General features: G+C 33.3%; 1 protein-coding gene across 5 annotated transcripts in view; it reads right to left on the reverse strand.

Annotated features, from left to right (window-relative positions):
* Nucleotides 1-13,976, reverse strand: part of LOC103316687 (S-phase kinase-associated protein 1) — a 67,033-nt gene that overhangs the window by 28,908 nt on the left and 24,149 nt on the right. For 3 of the 5 annotated variants that reach the window (XM_031926998.2, XM_032601839.1, XM_032601837.1), the window contains exon 2: nucleotides 782-1,060. In XM_031926998.2, coding sequence (XP_031782858.1) covers nucleotides 782-1,060 — 279 coding nt within the window. Of the gene's footprint in view, nucleotides 1-781; nucleotides 1,740-8,636; nucleotides 8,986-13,976 lie in introns of those variants that run through there. The other 2 variants (XM_032601836.1, XM_032601838.1) reach the window with 2 other exon arrangements.

Below are 13,976 nucleotides of genomic sequence, written 5' to 3' on the forward strand. Positions count from 1 at the left end.
TAGAAGAATTATTTCAGCAGAAGGCGGATTTTTATCTTGAATCTATACTAAGATTAATTCTTCTTGAAGTAAGAAATGATATTTATCAATGAAGGTAAATAGAATCTGCTGACTAGTAGTTATACAAATTCGAATGGTTGTGCTTTATAAAATTATAATTTTAATGCTTACTTGCCGTCCCCTCGAATTAGCCAGTGTAGTCGTGATTGTAGGCGACGGGGTCGTCGTCGAGCTCGAGCAGCGAGAGCTCGATTAAGTTGAAGCCGAGCCTAGATATCGCAGTCCACCATGTTCTGGAGCGATTGGTCAGTGCCCAGTGCTCAATCCAAGTGCGGCCCTTGGTCTAAAACGCTGCAGTGTCTTACTTACTGTATCTAACTATACGTCGGGTCTATGTAACTGGCGATCCACGCTAGTGCTTGAATCGACCTGACGGCCATCCGGCGCTTATATAGATACACAAATATTGACGGTCGATGCATTATACGGTAGCACGAGTATCTTCTTTTTATATTAGAAACAATTTGACAGTTGCTGCCAGTATAGGGAACACAAACTTATCTAACGGAAAGAACAAATTTCTTGGTTACCTTTTCCAATAAGCCACCGAAGTTTATCACCATTTGATCTCCTTGGATTCCCTGTATTTCCCTTATTATAAAAAAAAGAACCTTTACACGCCAACAACTTGTCAATGTTTCTATTAGGGTCGTGTTTCTATTTAATTAATATTTATACTGAATTAACCAAATAAAGTAAGAAAAACATAAATACAACAAACCTTTAGAAAATCTGCATCCCAAGAACTTATATCATCAGTACGCTTTTCTTTATTTTCGTCATCTTCGGGAGGTGGAGGATCGTCTTTGTGATAAGTTGCCCACTGAATTACTTTTCGGAGAATGGCAGAATTTACATTTGGCAGAGGAACAACTTCTTCTTCATCTTCATCCATACCCAAGTCTTCTAGCATGGTTTTAATAGTTACAGAACATTTTGCTATATCAACATCCACCTCGAATACCTCGCCATCCGAACTTTGTAATTTTATATTTGGCATCTACGAAACAATAACATATAATGATTGAAACAAATCATAAAAATGCTTATAACTCGAGTTAACAGCACAAAATCGTTTTTCTACAGCAAAAAAATCAATTCTTTACAATAAAACTTTGCGGTTGTACGTTTTATATAAAAATGTTAAATGTAAAAGTTGTAGATATTTTCAAAACACAACTATTTACTGTAACAAATATCTTTTCGTAATGCTTTAACGAAAAACAAATCCTCAAAAACGGTTTATTGAGTAGATAACCAACCCAAACGCTAGATAGCGAGCGTAAAGAGCGAGCGTCAGACGTCATGCCTTAAACGCAAAACGCTTCGTGAAGCGATGGAAGGCGGTAAGCCACCGCGACCATCAGGCCGCGCGTGACGCTCTAGTTTCTTCTATTTTTGCTAAATAGACGCGGTCGAATATTCTGACAAAATTTAAGTAAACTATTCATAAAACTGTAAATCAGCTCGAATTTTTGTGCCTTTTTAAGTGGATTTTGAGACAAAGGATTTTTAAATCAGATCTTCGAAGACGGGGTTTACGAAGTGGATTTTGAGGTACACGCTTTTCAAAGCGGATCATCAGATACGAGGTCTCCAAATCGGCTTTCGAGATACAGGTTTTCGAAGTGGCTTTTGAGATACGAGGTTTTTGTAGCGGATCATCGTGTAGAGGGACCCTGGTGAAAATATTGAATTTATTGATTTCGAACGTTTCATCACGTAATTTTATGACTTTTGAGAAAAATTGAAATATTTTAGCTTTATGAAACATTTGTATGTGATTTTAGTATGATTGCGGTGTTTTTTCTAAAGCATTTGCAGTCGCTATTGTATTGAGTATTTGCCCATGCAATATTCAATTTAATATTAATAAAATGTGAAAACATTTTTGATGATATCATGAACATGATATCATTTTTCATTTTTCACAACTTTATCATTTTTTCCAATATCAAAAGATTATATGAATAAAAAATATTATAAAACAATTGCTCAAATTTCAATTATAAAAAACGTTACTCACGCAATAAAATTTGCTAACTTTAAATAAAATTTTAATAAAATGAATATTAAGAAACTTAAGGTAAAATATACAGCAATCTACACTATATTAAAATTATATATTTGGTCAATTTTGTAAAAACCCTTTAAAACTTGTAAAAAGAAAAAAATTAGATCTATTTTTCGGTAGAAATGTTCTTTAAACTTAAATCATTTAAAATACCGAAAGAAAATATCAAATGTATCAAATTTTAATTAGTTTTTAGCAGTAAAAGAACTTAAAAAATGTCCATCCGTCCAGATTTTTTTTTGCATTTATTCTACAAAACTTGATGTATTTTACAAACAAAAAACTATTAATTGGTAAAGACAGGTACATATGATAAAAATATACATTTCTACCAAAAAACATTTTCAAGATTCGGTCAAGGTAGATTGGAAGCTGTCAAAACAATTAAAAAAAATAGACGCAATTAATTAATTTTTTTATATTATATATTTATCCATATATATATATATATATGGATAAATAAAGATTATTTTAAAATTGGTCCAGATGAAAGGAATGCTGCAATTAAATATTTCTACAGATATGCTGTTTTTTTCAAAAGCCATCTATTTGTGAATATGAGATGACAAATGCTTTATGTATTCGAGCATAACATAAGATGTAATCAGTAAATTTGGTCCAGATAAAAGGGATGCTGCAATTAAATATTTGTGCTGATATAATTTTTTTTTTTTTAAGTTATTTGTTTATGAATATGAAATACCGATTTATGTATTCATGCATATCACAAAATGTTATCTGCAGGTTCGATTTACATGAAAGGGATGCTACAAATAATTACTCGTGCAAATATAATCGTTTTTTAAAAGTTTTGCGTTCGTGACATATAATGACGAATGCTGTAAGTATTCATTCATATTACAAGATAAAATTTGCAGTTTTGGTCAAGATCAAAGGGATGCTGCAAATAGTTATTTGTGCAGGTATACTCTTTTTTTAATTCTATGTATTTGTGAATATGAAATGACGCACATGCATATCACAAGATAAAATCTGTAATTTTGATCGAGATAAATGAAGACGATAAATAGATATTCAAAGACGGTGTCTAGGTGTACGGGGTGCGCTCCGTAATTTTTTATGTCTAGGTAAATACATCATTCAAGGGCGGTGTCTCGGTGTACAGGGTGACCGATGACGAGTTTTTTATTTCTAGGTACATACATCATACAAGGAGGGCGTCTTGGTGTACAGGGTGGCCGATGCATGGTCTAGGTAGTTCGCACTTGGTTTTGGTGTCTAGGTGTACAAATCGTTCGAGGGTAGTGTATCAAAATAATCAGTGATTTCATGTTAGTGATACAATAAAACCATGGTCAAAAGGTGCTAAAGATGCTTATGTTTTATTTTCAGAAGAAATATGAAATATCTAAAAAAATTTACTATAAAGGACTAAAATCTCAAAAAATTAACTTTTAAAAGTAAAAGGTTAGGCGAGTTTGATATATTCCGCAACGAAATAACAGATAAAAAAGAACTGAGATCAATCAACCAAAGTCCAGTTTATTATATTCAATTATAATGAAGCAACAACATTTCTTTTGGTCAATAAAGGACTTAACTTAGGTTAAGTAAAGTTATATACTGATAGGATATGCAAAATATAATACTAATAAAGAAAATATAATAAGAATAATAGTATCGTACGATATTTTATGACACAACGTGCGTAATCCGAGATTTAGAGAGTGCATTTTTGCACGAGCGTGCGGTAAATCGAGGTTTACGCTAGGGCGTGTCATACAGTAATAATGTTTACCACAATAAGTTAATAATCTGCTTTCGTGACGATCGGTCTGTTGCACCGCCGAGACGGTCGCCGCTTCGCCGATTAACTCCCCAGTAACATGTGTACCCGGCGAGCCTATAGAAGTATTCACTTCAAAACTCTCAAAATACTTACTACGTAACTTGCCCTGACCGTTTTATAATGTTTATTGGTAAACAACTAAAATGTTCTCTTTACGTATTTTATTATAACGCCATAAAAACACCATAAGTACAATGAAACGGTCATGACAAGTTACGTAGTAAGTATCTTGAGAATTCTTCCTAATTGTAATTAGTATATAATTTAACTTTAAGTTGAGTAAGTCCTTTATTGACCAAAAAAAAAATGTTGTTGCTTCATTATGATTAAATATAATAAACTTGACTTGGGTTGATTGATCTCAGTTCTTTTTATCTGTTATTTCGTTGCGGAATATATCAAACTCGACTAAGCTTTTACTTTTTTAAAAATTAATTTTCATTTTTATGTTATTAAAGGCGTGTTTTTAAAAAAGTTGAGAAAAAAGTGTAGAAATCCGAAGATAGCTATTTTGATTGAGAATGAACTAGTGAACGTATAAGACAACAGTTATTAAATAAAGAAAACTGTTTTGAACTATGAAAAAACTGTTGTCTTCACTTATTGATAGTTATTGTCTGTTGTATTCATTTTTTTATTTATTTTCTAAATTGTAAAATATTACACCTGAAAAAAAATCCAACTGAAGTATCTAGCAAACTAAATAAAACTGAAGACAACAAAAAATTACTGTTATCTGTGTCTCAATTCCGCCTTTTTTTTATCATCTGCAGTTCATAACGTTTTTTTTTTTCAATTCTTTTCATTTTTCTTTTTCGTTAGGGATTGAAGATATCGTTATCATTTAATATAAAAGTAAATATCGTATTATGTATTACTTTTTAATGCAGAATATAAATGTTATGATTGTTATAATCTCACAATTTACATTATTTTATAAATGTAAATAAAAAACCGCTGCCAAGTCATTGGCACTTAGCTTCTTCCTATTCCGCTAGTGTAAGATAATTACATGTTTTCTAAAAAATCTGTACGGATATATGATATTATTTTGACGATTTGAGAGTTTAGATGCATGAACTCTATATGAGGCAATCAGGTAGAGGGGTGGGGTGTCAGTTAACAGGGTAAAACAAAAAATTTGATTATTATAACTTTTCCTCTAGGAGGAAGCTATATAGGAAAAATTATAATACTGATATTAAAATTTAATATAATTTTATTAATAAAATTTATAATCTTATATAAACAATTTTTTTGGTATAGTAATGTGTTTATTATCCAGGACAAAAATGTTAAAAAAATATAAGAAAACTCAAATAAAAAAACTCATAATTTGCCTTACGCGCCATGCATACGTGTATGTGTAATATAATCTAAGTTTTTATAAAGCTATTTAATTTATTGTAGATTATAGATGCATTGCTTTTTTGGAATTTTACGGTTTGTTCGCCTTGATCAGTTGGAGAATGTTGCTTTTTTGCTTTGTAAACGTTGGAGATAGAATACTCATTTTTTAGTTTTCCGATTTCTAACTCAAAAACTACGTAGTTAAATACATTGAAATGTCTGTGCTATAAATCTTTACTCATAACTCATCAACGTATTTTTTTGCGAGGTTCTGATATTTTGTTTCGGAGATATGCCTTATTTTGAAAAAATCACCTTTTTGCATTTGCTGATTTGCTGCCAAACAGTGCGGTCCATCTGGAGGGCCAAACGAGAAAACGAAGGTAATTTAATTCTCTTTCAAATGCTTTATGGCTAAATCGTTTGTAACAATGAAATTATATAAAAAATAACAAAATTAATTTTGCAAAATTCAATAAACGGCTATAAAACAAAAACTAGCTGGCAAAATTAAAAATAACTTCTTTTCCTCAATTCAGAATTCGAAAACGGATTATTATGCAAAATTTTGTATGTATTTTCAAAATTTTAGACATTTTTAGAATCTTTAAAAATTTTTGAAATTTTTGAAATTTTGAAATTTTTGAAATTTTTGAAATGTTGAAATTTTTGAAATTTTTGAAATTTTGAAATTTTTGAAATTTTTGAAATTTTGCAATTTTTGAAATGTTTGAATTATTGATATTTACAAAAAATTTTGAAATTTTCACAATTTTTAATATACTATTCTTTTACTTTGAAGAGTCCTCGAAGTTCCCATTCATTTCATATGCATGATAAGTGGTCTATTTGTGCACTTATCATAAAAAGTACGGTGTGCAACAAGGGAGAAGTGGCTTTTTCGGACTCGGGGTATGTTTTGAGCACTAGTGTCCGTCTCGGGCGCCTACGGCGCCCTTGACTCCCACTCGTGCTTAAAACATCACCCTCGCTAGAAAAAGACAATTTCCCCCCTAGTTGCGCAATATACTATGTCCCGAAATTGTAGATGAATTCAAGCCTTTCTACTCTCGTAAACGTTGGACATAGAATACTCATTTTTTAGTTTTCCGATTTCTAACTCAAAAACTACGTAGTTAAATACATTGAAATGTCTGTGCTATATAGCTTTACTCATAACTCATCAACGTATTTTTTTGCGAGGTTCTGATATTTTGTTTCGAAGATATGCCTTATTTTGAAAAAATCACCTTTTTTGCATTTGCTGCCAAACAGTGCGGTCCATCTGGAGGGCCAATCGAGAAAACGAAGATAATTTAATTCTCTTTCAAATGCGTTTGGTTAAATCGTTTGTAACAATAAAATGATACATAAAACGCCGAAAATAATTTTGCAAAATTCAATAAACGGCCATAAAACAAAAACGAAAAATTAAAAATAACTTCTTTTCCCCAATTCAGAATTCAAAAACGGATAAACATGCCAAATTTTGTAGACATTCATAGCCTCGATTCGAAAATATTGCGGTACACATACACTCACACACACATACACACACATCCATACGGACATTTTGTAAAAACAAGTGATTCGAACTGTACAAACCTCAAAATGGATTTCTAACCTATTTTTGAGAGAGTCGAAAATTTTACTATTACAAAGCTTCCTCTGGGAGAAAGCAAAAATGTTTAATTAATATTATTTTTTTTTTTTGTTAGATTTTGTAAATTTAATTAATACTGTCATCAAATAATTATAAAGAGTTTAAAAACATTTTTTAATATTCAAAATTTATTTCTATTTTACTCTATAATTTTAAAGCCGGTCCTGTGTACTAGTTAGCTATAACTACTTTTATAGAATTTTGGCTGTATTGAATATATTCATTTATACCCGACGGTAATTAATTCTTATGAAACGTTTTTGAAGTCGTGCTTTTGATTGGTTAGAATTTATCAATGTGGCAATTTGATTGGAGCATTTCAAAAACGTTCCACAAGAATTAACTACCATCGAGTGTACATCTAATTTTTAACAGTAATATAATGATGACACGTCAAATAATTAAGGGGATGTCGGCGCAAAAGCTTCGCGAATCCACCACGGTGTATTTTGTATTTTCAAACTTCTAGAAAAACAGAAAATCCGATCGGATTTTTCTTTCGGTAGAACGATTTATTAAACTTAATACTACGGCGCTACAGACTCGGTTTTTCATTTGCAAGCTTTATTTAAAAAGTTTTATGTGAAATTAGATTATAAGGTTGGCGCTGCAATCGCATGAGTACGACGAAGTACTCGTAAATATCTGTTCGTATTTCCAAGATTTTAGAAAAAAAGTCTGATCGAAATTTTCTTCTGGCGTAACAATTCATTAAACTTAACACTACGGCGCTACAGACTCGGTTTTTCATTTGCAAACTTTATTCAAAAAGTCTTATGTAATAGAAAAACAGTGTTTTTTCGGACGACATCCCCTTAAATATCATCACAATCAATTTGTAAATCGCGAGCGAAGCCAGCGTTTTTTGCTTGTCCTAGAAATTAAAAGAAAATACAATGCTTATACTTCGCACAATCCGGACCGTTTCATTTAATCTATATGGGTTGCGTCTCACATAGGAATAATTGGTAACGAGAAAGCGGACGAGCTTGCAATTTTAGCTATTTCTCAAGATCAAGCAGAAAACATTACACTCTCGTTTTCTGATTATTATGAAGAATTTAAAAAATGTTAAAAAAAATAAACAATAGAGGTAATAACAGAAAAAATCCTGCAAACTGGAACAAATTATTTCGAAAAGTTTAAAAAAAACAATAATAAACCTTGGTTTCATAATATCTCGCTTAATCGTCGTCAAATTGACACAATTAATAGATACAGGGCAAACCATTACAGTCTCTCAGCATTACTAGCCAGAGTAGGTATAATTGGCAACGCTCAATGACAACATGGTGACGAAAATCAGGGTCTTAACCATACTCTCTGGCAGTGCAAATTATATGATACTGAAAGGCTCGAACTGGTAAAAAAACTATGCAATCATAAAGTGTTCCTACCTCTTATTGTCAATATTTTCGCGGAACTCAATATTGGAGTATGCGAATGTATCTGTAAATTAATCGAAAAATGCAACCTATTTATTTAAAGCGACGCACAAGAAAAACACTGTATATTTTGTATTTATGTATAACGATACTGTAAACAATTTGTGACAGCTGTATACGCCCAAATAGGGCTTGAAAGCTTAAATAAAAAAATTAAAAAATATTCTGTGACGTGTTATACTTCATTTGGCGTTAATTTACGACGCGGTCGTAATAGTAATTTATAACCTATACCTTTGCATACATTCCATACTTCACTTGTACTTTATACTTCACAAATCACTCATGATGATAAAGCTTGATTGACAAAACCGGATACTTTCCTATTGGACGCGTCGAGGGGTGCACCGTCTGAATTCGTATCTCTTGGTTTGTCAAATTCTATATTTGCATAAGAATCGGTTATGCTGCGCTCATGATCCATTGCAGCAGTACAGCTGGAAATGTACATTTTTCCCTATTTGAATTTTCTCATTTGAATAATAAGTGTGATTAAAATGCTTCTGCTTAAAGATCAGTTACGTTTTTACTCGTAATTGTTATGCAATTTATTATAAAGAAGTAAATGTCCTTTAATCTGAAACTTTACAAAATAGATTAATATTTGAGGGACCCTTCTGGGATTGCGCATTTCCAGACAATAATAAGTAAAGCTTAATTTCACTATAGTAGATAAAAACAAATGTTTAAAATGGTTAAAAAAAAATTAAATAATAATAACATTTGAAGCGCCTTATGGCCGCAAAAATAAAAGAAAAGGTTTCTCTTTACTTAAAGATTTGTTCAGAAATCTTCCTCTGTGTCGTGAGGAATGATGATATTCGGCCATCTGATATGGACCATGGACGTTTTTCGGGTGGTCGTGTGTTGATGACATAAATGTCGTTCATATAGTCATTCTCATTGACTATATTGTCGTTTGATTGTTTATTTCGATAGGACGGTGAGCTGTATTGCAACAATATATGTATGAAGCATCGCTTCTGTTTGTGGCGAGAGAAGTTTTAGGTAAGTGCGAATCTTTTCTTTTACTGATGCAGACTTGAATAACTTCAGAAGTGAAATATCCGTTTCTTTATTTCTTTCTTCAAATGGTAAAACATTATTTTGAATATGTACATATTTTTAAGAGGCATTTGTGCTCTCGCTGTATTTGCTTAATACGTTGTAACCCACCAGACCCGCAACATTTGTGGAGAGGCTATCGAGGACATGAATATGAATGTCGCAAATAATATCGTCGTTTGTCTTTACTTTCAATATTCCCAAAGTTGAGATTTTTGGATTTGATTTTCCTACTGCTATGTCTGCTTTAGTTATTAGTATATTCTGCTTGATTAAATTCGACGACTCCTGAGTATAGCTTGCTGAGATCTTAACGCCGCTATTTTTACAGCTTTCGGTGTAGCCTGACTCGCTGTGTAGTTTCAGATTTTCCTTTACTTGAAATCTCTGTGAAATGTTTGGCTCGTAATCAGGTCTCATATCGTCCATATCTTATGAGTGTATTATATTATAATTATAATTACTGGGATGCCTGTTGCTGTTATTATATCTGTTGTTTGAATTATTGCATCCTCCTAGAGGAAGCTTTGTAATAGTAAAATTTTGAGTTTCTTCAAAACTTCAAGAAAATACTTTTTGGTGTGTTAGAAGTTCAAATCAAGTGTTTTTAGAAAATGTCCGTATAGATGAGAGAGAGAGAGTGTGTGTGTGTGTGCGTGTGCGTGTGTGTATACAGGGTGGGCCATTTTAATCAAACCAGTCTAATAACTCCTAAATTAAGCCATGAACAGAAAAATTGTTCAGATGAAAGTTGTCCAGGATCAAGGGGGTCATCTTTTTGTGCAATTAGTTTTCACCTTGAACTCAAATTTCAAGATCATTTGAAGGTCAAATTTTTTTTTTAAATAGGAACCCCTATTTTTGATAACAGATTCGGAAAGAACAGGAAATTTTACGTCTGAAACGGTATTTCAAAATTTTTTTCATGACCTTCAGGTCATTTCAAGGTCAAATGTTAAGAAATGCTGTAATTGCTATTTAATCGTATTTTCTGATAGAATAATCGTAGTTAATGTACTTTTATGATGAATATTCAAACCCAATGTGACAATGACCATGAAAATATTTACCTTGAAAACAAAATAATTCCCTAATTTCAGCGCTACCCAGGAACAACGACGTGGACGTATTAGGATTATGTTCTCTTTGGGGTGCTTTTTTAACGTGAGTCCCCTTGCCTCTCACTGGGGTGCTTGTTTACTGTAGTCCCCTTGCCTCTCACTAGGATGCTTGTTTAACATTCGTTAACAAATTTTTAGTGGTCAAAAGTAAATTTTGAAGTAAACATGATAATTTTAAATATCTGAGTTCTTAATGGGAGTGGGAAATGGAACGTTAAAAATCAATGTTGTCAATTCATTCACGATCGAAGCAGAGTCAAGTAAAAGTTTAACGTTTCAAAAGCGTAAAAAATGGTTAAACAATAAAGGTAGGATGTCAAAAAATACATTATTTAAGATAAAATATTAAACAGCATTTTGCTTTTGTAATATTAAAAAAAAATTTTAATAATTGCATTTGCCACAGTGCATCACTTCCAGTTTAGATGTTTTTTTTTTAAGTTGAATTTCTTTAATCTAATATGAATTGTAACGATTGTTCTCAAGCTGTCTTCAATTTAAATCACAATGTCTTAACGTAAGAAAATAAGAAGTTACAAATTTGATTTAAAAATTATACAGTTTGAAAATTCCTCCTTTTTTGTTGTCACTTTCTTATTTTGGTTTAGTTTCAATTTCAATAAAGAGTGAATGTAAATAAAATAGTTTTTCTTATTATAAACAAAATTTTCAACATGGGCGATTATCAATCCAATGAAATTGTTGATATGATAATGATCTTAGGCGAAACCCAAAACAATGCCAGAGCTGCGGTGCGACTCTACGCTGAACGCTTTCCTCTAAGAAGGCGTCCTACTCACGACACATTACTCAGATTACTTCGAAGAGCTCGTGATGGACATCTTCGTCGTCAACGCAGACACCACGAATACAACGAAAATGATCCTAATGTTATAGCCGCCTTAGCAGCTGTTCATCTCAATCCACAAATTAGTAGTCGACAAATTGAAAGAGAAATCGGTATACCACGAAGAACAGCATTGAGAATTCTCAATAATCTCCACTATCACGATTACCACATAAGATTAGTTCATGAGCTGAGGCCACGCCATTTTCTAATGCGTATTAACTTTTGCCAGTGGGCTTTAGGAGTTTTACAAAATGATCCAGATTTTTTCAGATTTGTTATGTTTTTTGACGAGGCTATATTTCGCAGTGATGGTCAATTAAATAGGCACAATAGTCACTACTGGTCACCTGTAAATCCCCACTGGTACCGGGCTATTGACCATCAAAACCGATGGAGTTTAATGGTGTGGTGTGGGAGCATTAATGGTTACCTGATTGGGCCATATTTTTTCGGTCAAAATGTTAACCAGAATAGCTATTTGGCATTGCTCAGAGATCGACTTCCAGAGCTTTTAGAGGATGTTGACTTTCGGACGTTTCGGACGTAACATTTCCTGTTTTTTCCGAATCTGCTATCAAAAATAGGGGTTCCTATTTAAAAAAAATTGACCTTCAAATGACCTTGAAATTTGAGTTCAAGGTCAAAACTAATTGCACAAAAAGATGTCTCCCTTGATCCTGGACAACTTTCATCTGAACAATTTTTCTGTTCATGGCTTAATTTAGGAGTTATTAGACTGGTTTGATTAAAATGGCCCACCCTGTATGTGTGTTTATGTATACCGCAATATTTCTGGAACTACTCCGTCAATATCAATGAAATTTGACATACATATATATTTTTGGATTCTGAATTCGGGAAAAACAGTTATTTCTTATTTTCTCAACAATTTTTTTTATGGCCATTTTGTGATTTTTGAAAAACACTATTTTGCATTTTTTTCAATCATCCCATTGTTACAAACAATTCAGCTATAAAGCATTTGGAAGAGAATAAAATTACCTACTTTTCCTCGTTTGGTCCTCGGGATCAACTGCTTTGTTCGGCAGATAAAATGAAAAAGGTTATTTTTTTTATAAAATTCATATCTCTTAAACTAAACATCATAACCTCACGAAAAAAATCATGTAGATGGACCACGTGTCAAACTATATCCCATTAAAATTTCAAGTGATTTGACTACATATATTCTCAGAAATAAATCAAAAACTGAAAAAAATGAGTTTTTTTGTGCCTCGATTGTGAACGCAAAAAGGCCTTATTGCACTTGATATTTCGGGAAAAAGTAAATATTTTATGTGTTTTGGCTAAGTTCATTGCACAGCTTTCAAACCCCCATGGTTCGTAAAATATCAAGGTTTCAATTTTTTTTTGAAAATTTTTTGATTCCTTATATCTCTAAAACAATGTAGTCAAATGCTTCACAATTTTAATTGGTGATTCACTATAAATAAAGCTACCTGCTGCTAAAATTTTAAACGATTTCGCGATTTTCAACTAAAGATCTAAAAGGTAAAAATCGTTTTCTCGAAAATTGCGCGAGCGACCTATCTAATGAATAGCCTGTTGTTTTGATAGTTAGGTTGGTTAGGAACACATGTAAATATGCGTGAATTTCTATGGAAAAAAAATTTTCTTCAGTGTTCGTATTCTATAATTAAAAAAAACAATGGAGTCTGCAAACTTTTGGACAATGAACCATATAAAACTTTGTAACACGGCGAAATTTCGCCTACTACGGGTTCCGCAGTCAAGAGTTATCTTGGTTGTCTGCGGGTGAAAGGCTGTCTGTGTGTTACGAGAATTCGAATTTCGCGGCTATCTGCTTCGACATCGTGTCCGCGGGGCTATCTTCGCGCACGCGCGACTGCGCGTGAACCGATAGTGCTGCAAGCGAGCGGGCCGTCGGGCCGCGACGCGTTGACCAACAGCGCGCGCGCGGTACGGTGGCTAGGGAGAGCAGAGTGGCGGCCGCGAGCCGCGAGCGCTCGAGCCAGCACTTGCCTGCCCCGACTGCTCCCGAACGGACGTGCCTCAATTTCAACTTCATCGGGTGTTCCAGCTAGATGAATTTAAGGTCAGTGAATCGTTTTCCGTTTTCTCTGGTCGTATCCGTCTCGCGGGTGAACGGCAGTTCCACGTTCGGTTTCGCGAACGAAAAGGTTATCTCGCGTACGCGTTAGTTACCTCCGTATCGCTGTCTTTATCTCTTTATCTCTTTGTATTGTGTTCCGTCGAATGAAGGATTATCTCGTCTATACGGGTTATATTCTCGAGTAATAAGCGAAGTGTAGGATTAAGGAGTTTTACGATTATGATGGAAGTGTAAATTTATTGTGTGAAAACGTAGGTTAATACTTGGCGCCGACACTTGGACGCACGAGGCGTAAGGTGGCCGGACAATTCTAAGGTAAGTCGTTCGGCGTTTGCGGAATTCGCGTGCGACGTAATTGTGTGAGTGAATGAGAGACGAAAAGTGCGAGCTAGTGTGTATGATCTGGTTACTTCTTGAGCCTTGAGACGCGCGCGAGTCAGGCG

The sequence above is a fragment of the Nasonia vitripennis genome (assembly GCF_009193385.2).
Source record: "Nasonia vitripennis strain AsymCx chromosome 3 unlocalized genomic scaffold, Nvit_psr_1.1 chr3_random0008, whole genome shotgun sequence".
Lineage (NCBI taxonomy): Eukaryota > Metazoa > Arthropoda > Insecta > Hymenoptera > Pteromalidae > Nasonia > Nasonia vitripennis.